Genomic DNA, 13832 nt, shown 5'->3' with positions numbered 1-13832 from the left:
TTGAGACGTTGGTAATCGACGCAGAACCGAATAGAGCCATCCTTTTTCTTAACAAGAACGACCGGAGATGCCCAGGGACTGCTCGAAGGCTGTCCAACGCCGCGCTTGAGCATGTCATCAACCTGGTCATCAATTACACGGCGCTCCGAGGCGGAAACCCGATAAGGGCATTGCCGTAGAGGTGCATGACTGCCGGTATCTATCTGGTGAAAAACGGTTGATGTGCAACCCAAACCGGAAGCAGGGCTGTCAAAAGAGGCACGGAACTTCTGCAGCAGAGTGAGCAGCTGGCTTCTTTGTGAAGATGACGTTTCATCGTCGATGGAGCGGTTGAAAGCGTCGAGGAGAGCCTGATCAACCGCGGGGTCACAAGAAAGTGCACTAAGGTCCGTAGGAGCAGAAGCCGCAGGAGCATCAAAGATGCAAAAGGTGTCGACCGGCTGAACAAGGCCTAGGCATTCGCCATGAAATAAAGGTAAACGGCACGCCGTGGGATTGTCGACGAGCATCTTCGTGGCGCCACTGCGAAGAGTAAGGAGAGCAAAGGGCCGCGGAGGACATTTGCGGCGAAAGAAAACTTTAGAGGGCGTAAAGAGAACAGTGCCTTCAGAAATAGCGGTGCACGATACAGGGACAAGCAGGGAAGAGCACGGAGGAAAGGCATTGTCTTCGGACACAAACAGTTTATCACTAGAAGGGCAGTTCTCGATTTTCTCAAAATCGTGAAGTGCAGAAAGTTCAAGTTCGGCGTGGCAACAGTCAATAACGACGTTGTTAGTTGCAAGGAAGTCCCAGCCTAATATAATGTCATGGGAACACGAGGGCAGCACGACGAATTCGACGGTATACAGAACTCCTTGAATGAAGACTCGCGCAGTACAGGCAGCGAGAGGCATAATGTTTTGAGCGGTCATGGTTCGAAGGGAGAGGTCGGATAAAGGCGTCAGAAGTTTTTTTAGTATGCGACAGAGTTTGGCGGAAATTACAGACACTGCGGCTCCTGTATCGACAAGTGCCAGGACAGCGACTCCTTCGACATACACTTCAATTACGTTGGCTGGAGAGGGACGAGGACTTGAGCATTTCGACGTAGATGCAGTTCGTGCCTCGGGAACTGCGGCCATCAGTTTTCCTGCTCAGTGGGTCCGGCACGGCGACGCATCGGAGAAAGCGAGCGACGACATGGAGATGGTGAGCGGCGGGTAGGCGTGGGGGAAAATTTATTTATTTATTTTGTACCTGCATCGCGTTTGCAGGCATTACAGCAGGGGGGTATACAAATCGCGACAAAAATTGTTTTTCAATTTAAACACACAAAGCGTGGTAAAATTCATCATTAGATTCAATACCTACAATATTTGACGGAAGAACGTTCCAGTCCCTCGTGGTTCGACAAAAAAATAAGTATCGCAAGGCATCACCTTTAAAAGGAAGTTCGTAAAGTTTCAAGTTGTGGCCCCTTCTGCGTGAAATATACGATGGTGGCCTAATATACTTTTCTCTGTAAATGCCTGTTTTAGAATAATATATATTAAGAAAAAATTTAAGTCTAAGGTTTTTTTCTTCTGTTCTTTAAATCCTGCCACTGAAGTTTACCCTTGCTTTTAGTGATGTGATACTGAGGTTTTTGTTGTAATTTCCCAATACAAATCGGACTGCCCTACTCTGGATTTTTTCAAGTAAATTAACTAACTCACCAGTATAAGGGTCCCAATAAACACACGCGTACTCAAGTACGGTACGTAGGTGGGTAAAATATAGTCGTTCTTTCAGTGTACTAGGTAATTGGCCAAAATTTCGATGTAGGAAGCCCAACTTGCCCGTGCCGCCTTTCTTCTAATCTCCTGTACATGCCTGTTCCATCCTAAATCTGAAGTAAACAAAACACCTAAGTATTTGCATTTGCTAACCCTGCATAGGGTAACGCCATTTAGTTTGTACTCACATGACTTATATGAATGTTTTCTTGTAAAGGTGATGTTTAAACATTTAGAAACGTTAAGTGACATTTTACATTTGGCATACCAAGATGAAATGCTATCCAAGTCACTCTGAAGAGAAGAAACATCAGAATCGCTATCAATAAGCCTGGTTATTTGTTCTCATCAGAACTGGTTCTGATGCCCGTGAGCAGCTAAAGGTGCTGACAAACCTAACAAACAACACGTGAGTTGTGTAAAAACAAACTAGCACAGGAAAATGCAAGAAATGCAGAAACTATGAACAGTATTCTAAAGAGAATAGTCATATCTGAAATAATGCTGCACTAGGAGGAAGAAAACTGGTAATATATTTACAAGTTATGCAGAGGACAAACACACAGCAGCCAAGCACCTACTGTCTTCTTCAGCACCAAGCTCATGCTCTCTTTATTTAAAGAGGCCATGAAACCCTTTTTCACCATAGTAAAAAAAATGTTGCTGATCTGTTGATGAGGCTCCTTTGAACATGCGAGCCAAATATTATTGAACTGCATACAGTGATGAATACACAATCTCGTGTCAAAAGCAGTGGACAGACGCGTGCTCTCGCATCCGCAATGTCATTGAGAGCTGATCGAAAGCAGTTCGCCAACTGATTGCTGATTGGCTGATCTTGTGATCAGCTAATCAGCAATCGGTTGGCTGATCAGCAATCGATTGGCTGATCTTGTGATCGCGAGAACATCCTCTGTATACATGATTGCTAATTTTTGGTTAAGTAACTGAAAAAAATATATATGTCTGCGATATCAAAAAGTGAGAAAAATCATTTAATCTTTGCACTGCACGTAGCTGCATCTGCTGCGCATAGCCTCCGAGATGACAGCAGCGTGCTGTGTAGCATAGTCTACCACGGCCGCCACGGGGTGCTGCGACGAGCCCTTTTACTAACGCGACACTCAACTTCTGGCCCGGGCTTTGCCCTCTTGGCTTCTCTGCTGCGTAGCTTGTAGCACAATGGCGGAGACGAATACAGAAAGCAGGGTATTGGTGCGCTAACTCCACTTTTTTCGTGGGATGACGTACTTTGATAGCAGTGAGGCTATTCTAGGATTAGATAGAAGTGTTTCAGGGCCCCTTTAATGTTGTGCAGAGTACAGCAACATACAGTAAAACCTCGATAATTCGAAGGTCGCCGGACCGCGAAAATTCTTCGAATTAAGCGGATTTTCGAATTAACCGAAATGAATAAAAAAAAAGAAAACAAGCAAGAACTTGCCGCAAAAAGAAATCACCTTTATTTTCCATGTCCGAGAAAAATTACTCAAAGTAATAATCACCGATGCGGGATTACTTGGCGCGCTGGTTCGCCGCCCCTAGTGCCATGCTCTCCAGCTGGCTCAAAAAACGTAGCATACAAATATCACCCGCACTGCACTCAACAAAGTTGCGGACGATGTTTACGGAATCGATAACTGCCGCGAAAGCGGGCGTGGTGGTGCTTGACTCCAAAAATTTGGACTTGCTGGATATTCCGGACTTCAAAAATGCACCATCAGGGTTCCCATTGAGTTCATGCATTTTCGCACCCAATTTTTCGGACGAATTGAGACCCCAAAGTTCGATTTTGCGGACTAAATCGCTCTTTCCTAGCCGCGCTACCCAATCTTGGAGGCCGCCATGTTGGATTTTGCACTGGCTTGAATTCCAGTGACTCGCTGTATAGCCTCCAAGATTAGAACGCGCGCTATCAATAGAGAGCTCGCGCAATCCTCCAGTCTCGGAGGCCATGCCATCGTTGTAACTATTTATTGTGGGATTTTTTTTTTTTTTTTATTGCGACAGCAATTATATGGACACTTCAAGCGGATTTTCGCCGTCGGCGTCGCCGCCCTGAGGATCCATACAAAGTCCAAGGGCGATAATATCATCGCCGCGCGCCCGCCGTATGTGCGAGTGACAGCGCGCGGGGGAAGCGCGCTTTCATGGAGAGCGAACGCACGGCGGAGGCGACTTCCTCCCTCGGGCGACTTCTACTCTTCTAACAACTGCGTACTTAGCGCCGGAGCGGTTTCTCGCGCGCAGCGTATCTTGAAAGCGATCTCCAGACGGCTCTGACCTTTCGTATGGGCTGTGCTCTCGCCGCTCGCAGCGATAGACCGCACGAACCTTCGCTCGCTGTGGGCTGCGGCGGCCGCGCTCGCTCGTGCGCGCTGACACCACGCGAGTTAATTCAGTGTTTTTTTTTCCTCAAGTTTCGGTTGCTATTTTGAACGTGGCGTGTACACCGAGCAGGTGTCTCGGAGACCCATGTCTCAGTGATCGGCGCTAACTCCTGTGCCTTCGTGAGAGCTAAGCGGTGCGAAGCTCGTTTCTTGGATCTCCATGGCGAACTCCGTTGGCGGAGATCGCCAACGCGGTGGCGTTCGTGTCGACTGTACACGGAGACGACGTCATTGCTGCGCAAATCCAAGCAAGTCGATCCTCTCCAAGCGTAGTATGAGGCAGGGCACTATTAAAGATTTTTTTTTAAGCCGCACTAATGACCTTTTTTTTCGACCGAACGAGTTTTCCGGACTATTTTTCAGTCCCCACGAGCTCGGAAAATCGGTTGGCGACTGTACGGAGCGCCCTAACCTAACCGCCGCACGTTGCTACTAGCCGGAAACTTCGAATTATCCGAATAGAGCCGCGCGGGCCATTCAAATTATCCGGTAGAATTAGCATTGAGAATGACGGGACCGCTCAAATTCTTAGAATTAACCGAAATTTCGAATTAACCGAGTTCGAATTATCGAGGTTTTACTGTATGTCCTCCCAGCATGGAAGCGCAGTCCAGGTGCACTGTAGATGGGGAAAGACTGCTAGTGCTATAGGCGGCCAACATAAATGTCAAAGGAAGTCTCGATGGGCTGTGTGGTAGGCATGGCTAGATCTCATAGGTTACGTCGGTCATTTGGCGGAGGACTCGGATCGGAGTAGTATAGTTCTGAGCGAATGACGCGGCAGAACGGAGGCCATCAATAGACAAGGTCATCGGGAAGATAGCATCACAGTGACGACTGTCATAAATGCACTTCTGCTCTTTCTGGGAAGCACAGAGGCGATGGTAAGCAAGTAGACATGCCTGTTTCGTTTGGGCGATGATATTAGGGGCATACTCAGACCGGCAATCTTGAGAGATGGGCAAGGTAGTACCAAAAGGTAATAATACAGGATCGCAGCTGTACAGCAGATAAAATGACGAGTAATCTGCAACATCATTGCAAGGGGAATTGTATGAAAATATAGCAAAGAGGAGTGCGTCGTCCCAGTCACAATTGCTATCAGAAACATGCATTGAGAACATGTTTATAGTGGTTCAATTAAGCTACTCAGCAGTATCACTCTGTCTGCAGATGGTACATAATTGTAAGCGTGCGTTTGGTGGCACAGGAACAGACTAGGTTGTCTGAAACTCTGGAGATGAAATAGCGGCCCCAGTCGGTAAAAGGTTGACAAGAAGCGTCGTGGTGAAAAATGATGCCTTGCAAAAGGAACTCAGCGACATCTGTTATGCAGGAGGTCATGAATAAAAGCTCTGGTGATCCCAGATCAAGCTGTATAATTGGTAGCATGAAGTCAGATGCAGGGAAGGTCAGAGGTGTTACACACCAGCACAAGAGAGCCGTTCTGAAGGCACATAAGAGGTTGAAATTGACAAGCTGGAAGTAAAGAGGGCTCCTGATGGTGTTATATAAGTTGCAAGAAGTCAAGTAGCACCCTATAGTGATCAGTATAAATTCAGCGAAAAGAAGCACCGAACACTGTAGTGCATACAAGATACTTCAAGGTGACCAGCAGTTGGTACATCATGTAGCTGAGAAAGTATGGTTGCACTCAGTTGCTGGGGAATGACAAGCAGCATCTCAGGTCCATTGGGGTGAACTACTTCAGCAAACACTGCAAAAGACGAGGACGCAGAAGAAGCACAAAACAACCACACATAGCACTGACTAGCAACTGACTTCATTGAGACGAAGGACGTACATATAAATATGCTAGAGTGTATTGTCCATGTCATACAAAAACATAAAAGAATCTAAAGATACTAGATGGTCACCCTTACATGATGCTGTGTGCACATGGCGAAAGCAGGTCTCTTGACAGGTTAGCCAATACGCAATTTCTTTGTCAGATAGTAAAACAGATAGCGCGCTCACACATTTTTCGTTCAACACTGCAATTCTGTGGGCCTCGATGATTTTGCGTGTCATGTGGTTCCTGGTTTTGGCTAACACGTCACATTTTTCAAACTCAGGGCGGCATTCACACTGCTTACAGTGAACACCTAGATGGCCACTGACAGCTGTAGTTACATCGTAATGATGCTCACGAAGCCTCTCATTGAAACAACGGCCGATCTGGCCAAGATACGCTTTCCCGCATGTCAAAGGGATGCGGTGCACCACATTTGCAATACATGGAGCAAATGGTGACTGGTGTTTCTTAGTGCAAGTGAAACCATGCTTAGTTAAGTTGTTGACTCTGTTACATAAGGTACAGTGGAACCTCGTTAAACCGTACCCGCTTAAGCCGTAGTTTCTTATTAAATGTAGTTGAGACGAATCCCCGACTCGGCTACCCTTTAATTTAATGCGTTTGGTACCCGCTTTAGCCGTAGCGGTACATCGGGTACCTGTCGGTTAATGCGTAGTATTCACTCGTCGAATACCCATCATACTCCGTTGCAGTCTCGCGCACCTTCGGCCAACCGATTCTGCACGCAGCGCGCTAAGCGCGAGCTACGCGTTGCATGCATACGCACGGATCTCCGTGGCCATTGCGATGCCTAGCCTCCGAGCCGCGCCGCGCTGCCCACAATCTCGGAGTAGTAATCTTGGAGGCCTCAGCGGAGCGACCTAGCGAGATCCCGTCGTCTGCGAGTGCTCTCGCGAGATCTCGCGTGACGCCGTTGCCGGCGAGAGCAGTCGGAGCAGCCGTGGACGTGCGCACATGTGCGCAGTTGTTTTGTTCGCCAGCCGTACCGCACGTGTGCTGAACTTCGCGACGACTTGAGGACGCGGCATGATCGTGACAGGACTGCCCGAACTTCGCGACAGTGATCTGCGGACGCAGTGTGATTGTGACAGGACCGCACAATGTCGAACAGGCAAGTGAAGCATCGCGTGATGAGCATCAAAGAAAAGCTGGATATAATCAACGACATTCAACGTGGAGCAAAGAAGTCCGTGTTGGCACGGGAGAAAGGCCTGCCACTGAGTACTGTTTGTGGCATTTGGGCAGCGCGAGAGAAGGTGCTTAATGGTGCACCGTCCAACCTCAAGCGTTGCCGTTTAAGGGGCTCGAGTTACCCAGACGTCGAGGAGGCTTTGGTGCGTTGGCTAAAAAATGCAAGGGCAAAAAATTTGCCTGTGACCGGACCCCTTCTTACCGAAAAGGCGTTGTGCTTCGCCACACAGATGGGTCACGACAGCTTTGTTTGCAGCAGTGGCTGGCTCGCTAGGTTCAAGACGCGGTACAACTTAACAACAAAGGTTGTTTCCGGTGAACGTGCAGCAGCAGACAAAAGCGGCGCGGAGGACTGGGCCAGCGGCAAGCTGCAACATATATTGCGAGACTATTCCCCAGAAGATATATTTAACATGGACGAATCGGCACTTTTTTTTAAGATGTTGCCGAACAGAACGCTAGCTTTTAAAGGGGAAACCTGCACAGGCGGAAAGCAAGCGAAGGAGAGACTATCGGTCGCATTTGCAGCCAACATGGCAGGGACTGAAAAGCTGCCGCTCCTCGTTATCGGCAAGGCAGCGAAGCCGAGATGCTTTAAGGGTGGCCGACTTCCGTCAGGCGTGTTCTATCGTAACAACACTAAAGCCTGGATGACCTCGAAGCTGTTTGAAGAGTACGTGCGCCTAGTGGACCGTCGCTTTACCGCCCTCGGAATAAAAATTGTTATGGTCATAGATAATGCACCGGCTCACGTAGAACTTGAGAACCTTTCTGCCGTGAAGCTGGAGTTCCTGGCAGCAAACACAACCGCACTTTCACAGCCCTTGGACCAAGGAATAATTCGGTCTGTTAAACATTTGTATCGAAAAAACATGCTGCGCAGGATGCTTCTTGCAATGGAAAGTGGGAAAACTTACAGCATCGACATGCTGGGCGCGATACATTTGCTGGCGTATTCGTGGCAGCAAGTAACAGCCGCAACTATAAAGAACTGTTTCGCGCGTGCACAGTTCATTGTGCCCGCGGTGTCCGCCCAAGAAATCAATCCAAGCAAAGTGGATGCCGATGAAGAAGCGGCTGACGACAGCGACTGCGAGGCGCTGCTTGCAGAAGTTTTGGATCGACAAGGTGGCGGCGACAGAGTGCCGTTTTCGTCATTTTGCGACGTCGATAATGACGTCGAAAATTGTGAAGATTTTACCGACAGTGACATTGTAAACTCGCTTAGTACCAAATTATGCAGCGCAAGCGATGGTGAGGACGACGACAACGCCGAGCTGGAAGATGTGCCGTGTCCGTCCGTTGGAGAAGCAGCGCGAGCTCTAGATGTGATGCGGCTGTTCGCCAAAAAGAGAGGGTTAATGGACACATTGGCCTTCCAATTGGACGGCTTCGAGACTTCAGTTGTCGCTGCGAGGCCGCCGAAGCGGCAAACGAAAGTGACGGATTTTTTGCGCCCTGTTTCCGCAAAATAAAGAAGTTTTTTGGTTTTCTTGCGAAACGCGTTTCATTCCACAGGCAGGTAAGTGCATATTTATTACTTTCGGGTAAGCCGTAGTGCCGCTTAGCACGTACTTTCTTCGCGTCCCCGTCAGGTACGGTTTAACGAGATTCCACTGTATACAAGTAAAGTATTGCGAAACTGCTTTTGTTTTTCACCATTGTTTTTCCCTCGTTTGGTAGACTTTCTATTTTTTATTTCTTTCACAATCTTTTCAGCAACAGAAACGAGCACGTGTCACAGGTACCCGGCACCAACTAGCCTAGTGACCTGCATCACATGCTCGCTTCTGTCGCACAAAAGATTGCGAAAGAAATCAAAAATAGAAAATCTACGTCCTTCGTCTCAATAAAGTCAGTTGATAGGCAGCGCTACATGTGGTTGTTGCATGCCTCTTCTGTGTCCTCGTCTTTTGAGCCGTCTCCTAGTTCAAGATGTTCAACCAACTAGCTGACATATTCACTTAGACTCAATTGGGGTGTGTGCTGCGTTGATATAAAGTGCTGTCCTGAAAGAAGAACATGAGAAGGGAGGTGTTGCATGTTGCAGAGGCAGGCTTGCCCATAACATTGCATAAGCTGGAGTCACGGTGTTGCTCAGTGTTAAGGTTAGTGAAAGCAGAGAGTGAGAGAACGAAAACTGCTGAAGTATGGGGAGGGTCAAAGGGATGGGCTCACAAGCATTGTCGAAGGCATAGCGCACAGCGACCAAGCAGTGGGGTCCTTCAGGAACGAAAGCCAGGAGAGTGTGAAAACTGTAAATGAACGGTTGTATAAACAAGCGTGAGATTTCGCTATTGCCCAGACAAGTGCAAGAGCCTCCCGCACGGTGTTGAAACAATTCTGCTTGACTGGAGAAAGTAAGTGACTTGTGCATGCAATCCCACGGTCGTGCTCTCGCGGATGCTGGCACAAAATGGCAACGATTCCATGACCACTGGATTGGCATCAGTGCAGACTTCCCATGCCAGTAGTGATATTCACAGTTCATCTTTCACTGATTGTGGCTTTGAATCAAAGCAATAAAGAAACTCCATGGTACTTTGTATTTAGAGCTGTGTTAATCATAGTACGTTCCAACTATGGAAACTTGCGCAGAAACCCTGGTAACAAGAGTTGTGTCAATGTTTAAATGTCATGACCATGTGGTAAATCAGACAGGTAACGCTGATTCCAGCAGCAGGGTGCCCTGCTGTAGCAATGTGTATTCTACTGTACTGTGCTGATAGGTATGCAGTGCCAGGTTCAACTACCAGGTTCACCAAGTAGAATTTTTCTTCAGGTTCCGATGAAGAAGCCTGGAAGGGTTTGGTATGTGGCACTAATGCTGCACTCGGACAAATGACAGCTTTTCAAGACAGAAAGTAGCAGTGAAGAGGAAAGCACTATGCTGTATGTGAGGCACGAAGTGGAGGAAAGGTAGAAGAGAAGCAACAAATGGTAGGCTGAATTTGATTAGAAGCGCTTGCTAAGTTCTGTCAGCAAAATTTCAAAGAAAATTGCATGTCCTTTACAGTAATGCTTGTCAGAGGCTAACTAAATATTAGTACTCCTGTTGTATCACTGTGTTGCTGTTTTATGGACGGTATTATAAGCACCTTATTCACAAAACCATTGTCATTCCCCCTACACCCCTAAGTAACACTATTTGGACCTTTAGGGTATTATATGTAAAGAAACAAGTAAATAAACGAAACAAATAAATCTGGCAAGACAGAGGCATGCAAGCTGTACTCAACCACGTTCACACAAACCTGGCATCCGGGGCAGGCAGTGTGTTCTTGGACACGTGTTGTGCAACAACCTGGCTGCAGCAACCTAAGCTGAGGCTTGGCTGCCAGGCGCTGTGCATTTGCCTCAGCCGTCTCCAGGGGCCGCATGCAGAGGTCGCAGGCCGCATACTTGCACGCTCGATTCCAGGCCAGCTGGCAGGAGGTCACGGGAAGCTCCGTCAGGACGGCCTCACCCTCCACAATGCGCCTGACCGCAAAGAGCCGCTCCCTCGCCTGGAAAGTAGCAAGATCCAGTGCATTCACAACAAGCACTCATTAAGATTAAGGCTTTGTTGCTGCGTAGCTACCTGTGTTTTATTGGAACAACATTAAAACAAATTTTGCTGCTTACTGCTGTTTCATTTTCCCTCACATTTTGAAACAAAGTTGGAAGGTTTGGTCCACCTTGTTTAATAAAGCACTCACAATATTTGGTTGCCTAGTTCATCTCTAGAAAAAAAGAAAAAGAAAAAAGATAACCACTGGTACATGCACAGACTGTCACCTCAGAAGTCCACTGCTGCAAAGACATGAACTGGTTTTGATGCCTGTGAGCAGCTAAAAGTGCTGACAAACCTAACAAACAATGATGCCAAGTGTTTTATTGTGCAATTAGGATGCATAAATGCAACCATGCCACAAGATCTGCATGAGAACAAAACAGCAGTAAGTTACAAACTAACTGCTTCAAGGTTGAACTTGGACACAAGAGAACAGAAGGAATTAAACTTGTGTCCAAGTTATATTTTCATGCTGTTAGTTTAATTACATCAAACTAACTAGCCCAAATGTGCACCCGGCTCTCAACGCTAAATGTTCTTCAAATGTTATCTGAATTACAAGAGGTCAGTACACTATACCTCAAACATATTAGAGCAGCACAAGACAATGTTGGATACAAGGAGAGATTACGAAATATTACCAAATAGAGACTTACCCCAATATTCTAGAACATTCCTCCACTCAACAGCCCTCCTAGACTCAATAAAGTGGATCACAGCACTGCCCCTCAACAAAAATTCATCACTGTGCTTCACTGACATCCTACGGCAATTATCCAGAAGCGTAGTGTCTGTTTTAGTCGAGCAGCAGCACTGTGTTCAACCCGGTGGAGTAGAGGAGCATTGAGTCGAGGATCATTTGAGAATATGGGGATTAGTGCCTGTCCTCTCCTTCCTTGTGTGTCACCTTTTATTGTTGCGCTAATATGTATAGAGTGCCCAGCAATGCACATCAACATAGCTAGTATGGGCTCACTGGTACAAGACTGCAACATTTGCAGCATGGAAGCACAATGGCAACTATGGCAACACAGATGCTCACGCGTGATTCTCATGTTCTACACTGTGAACTTTGCATTTTCAGTAAGCAGTATGGAGGGTTCCTTTCTCTTAGATTCTTAGACAAAATGTACAAAACAAGGCAGGTGTAATATATTAGACTCACAATGGCTTGGAGTTAAATCTGCAACACCATTTACATTGGCTATATACCAATGTTCTAGGTTACTGGTTAAAACTAACAGTGGGCGATGACGAAGGCAAGACCAAACAAACATTGGCCAGTTTGCCTGCACTCAAATCTTATACACACACACAAACAGCGAGAAAGTGAATGGAAAAACAGCCATTGCCGTAGCTCTATTGGTAGAGCATCCCACGTGCTGTGGAAAATGTGGGTTTGACTCCCGCCCTAGCGGCAATTCTTTTTTTCATCCACTTTCATTTCCCTTTACCTTATCATATCTACATTTCAATTGAAACAACAGGTAATTTCCCCAATGCTTTTTTTGGCTTCATGTGGATGTGGCTAAAAAAATAAAAAATCGAACCCCTCAGTTCATTTGCTTCTCATTAACAACACAAGCACTTGTGTTGTGTCGCTTGCCTTCATCTTTGCCACACTGTCAGCTTCACCCATGAATCAGTGCTAACTTACCCACTATTGTGTCCTCTTACAAGTGCACTGCAACAATGTTAGCATTTTTTCAATGTACTCTGAGCTCCTTCCCAACATTTGGTCACCGAGAACAGCACAAGGTAACCAAGATTGAAGACACACTAATTACACTACTAACATGTAAGAAACACAGTCCAGAACACCAGAAAAATATTGTGTCAATGTAAGCAACTACATACTCTAAAAGACAAGTTCTGCAAGTATATGTGCGCACAGTATATTGTCGTTGGAGGGTCGCTTTGAATATGACAACACTGGAGCAAAATATTTTGAGAAGTTTGGAGAAGGCTTTTGACATGATGTACCTTTATCGCTGTGTAATAGTGCTAATACCAGTGCCTTTCACAATTTTGTTTAGTACTGCCACTCCTCTCACGTGGACAACAATCACATGCATTGTAAGACGACGCCCAGTACAAAGGCAGAGCCCTTGTATTTCAACGCAGCGCGAGACAGCCAGCGAGCACCAACCCGACAAACGATGATGACAAATATGAGGATGGGTATGAATATGAGAATGAAAATTGGGATGGGAACTCCTCTGGTAGAGATTCAGATGGAACAGAAGGCATAGAGAGAAAAGTGGTGTGCAAAACAAAAGACGGTGCACAGTCGTACACGAGGAAAAAGGGGCTGTAGTTTGTTGTGCGTTGAACGGCAGTGTTATAAGCAAACGTGACGAAAGGAAGTATAGTGTCCCAGTTTTTGTGGTCGGGTTTAACATACATGGAGATCACGTCAGACAGAGTTCGATGGAAACGCTCGGTAAGATCATTGGTTTGGGGATGATATGCTGAGGTGGTCTTATGGATGGTGTTTGAGGCCTGCAGGATGCCAGCAAGAACACGAGAAATAAATGTCTCGCCACGGTCACTTAGAAGAACACGAAGCGCGCTGTGGCGCAATGGGTCCGTATGAGTCGATACCCAGAACTTTGAAGGGAACTGACGGGCACGGCAATGATTGTAAAGGGCCGGCAGAAAGAGAGGTCGAACGTTTTCGATGTTGGCATGACGCACATGAACCGACGTACTTGGCAACACTAGTGGACAGGCTAGTCGAAAAACAGCGAGTCTTAATGCAGTCGTAGTTTTGTAAAATCTCAAGTGGCCAGCCGTTGCGTCATCGTGAAATGCTTGTAAAACTTGCAGTCGAAGTGAGCGAGGGACGACGGGGACCCATCGGTGACATGTAGAGTAGTAAACTTGCTGAAATAATGATCCATCATGAAGTTTAAACCGTGCAAGGTGTCGTCCTAACCGGCTGTTGGGAGGACGGGATAAGCCAGTGAGCCGGTTGATAATTGTGCAGCAGTATGTATCTGCACGTTGGAGGGAGACGACGTCTCCTGATGATATTGACACGTATAATGTTTATCTTTCACCGGTGGCCGCTTTCCACCGGCTAACAAATGTTAAACGTTATCGCTCGGCGCAGGACGCGCCTG

At 46.8% G+C, this 13832-nt stretch overlaps 1 protein-coding gene across 1 annotated transcript in view; it reads right to left on the bottom strand.

Moving 5' to 3' along the window:
• The window catches only part of LOC119441354 (histone-lysine N-trimethyltransferase SMYD5), a 102588-nt gene that overhangs the window by 76271 nt on the left and 12485 nt on the right, over positions 1-13832 (bottom strand). The window contains exon 2 of the mRNA XM_037705967.2: positions 10409-10660. Coding sequence (XP_037561895.1) covers positions 10409-10660 — 252 coding nt within the window. The remainder of the gene's footprint in view (positions 1-10408; positions 10661-13832) is intronic.

Source organism: Dermacentor silvarum, chromosome 2 (assembly GCF_013339745.2).
Source record: "Dermacentor silvarum isolate Dsil-2018 chromosome 2, BIME_Dsil_1.4, whole genome shotgun sequence".
NCBI classification, from domain to species: domain Eukaryota; kingdom Metazoa; phylum Arthropoda; class Arachnida; order Ixodida; family Ixodidae; genus Dermacentor; species Dermacentor silvarum.
Note: the sequence above shows the minus strand (reverse complement) of the source record. Positions and strands in the feature narration are given on the sequence as shown.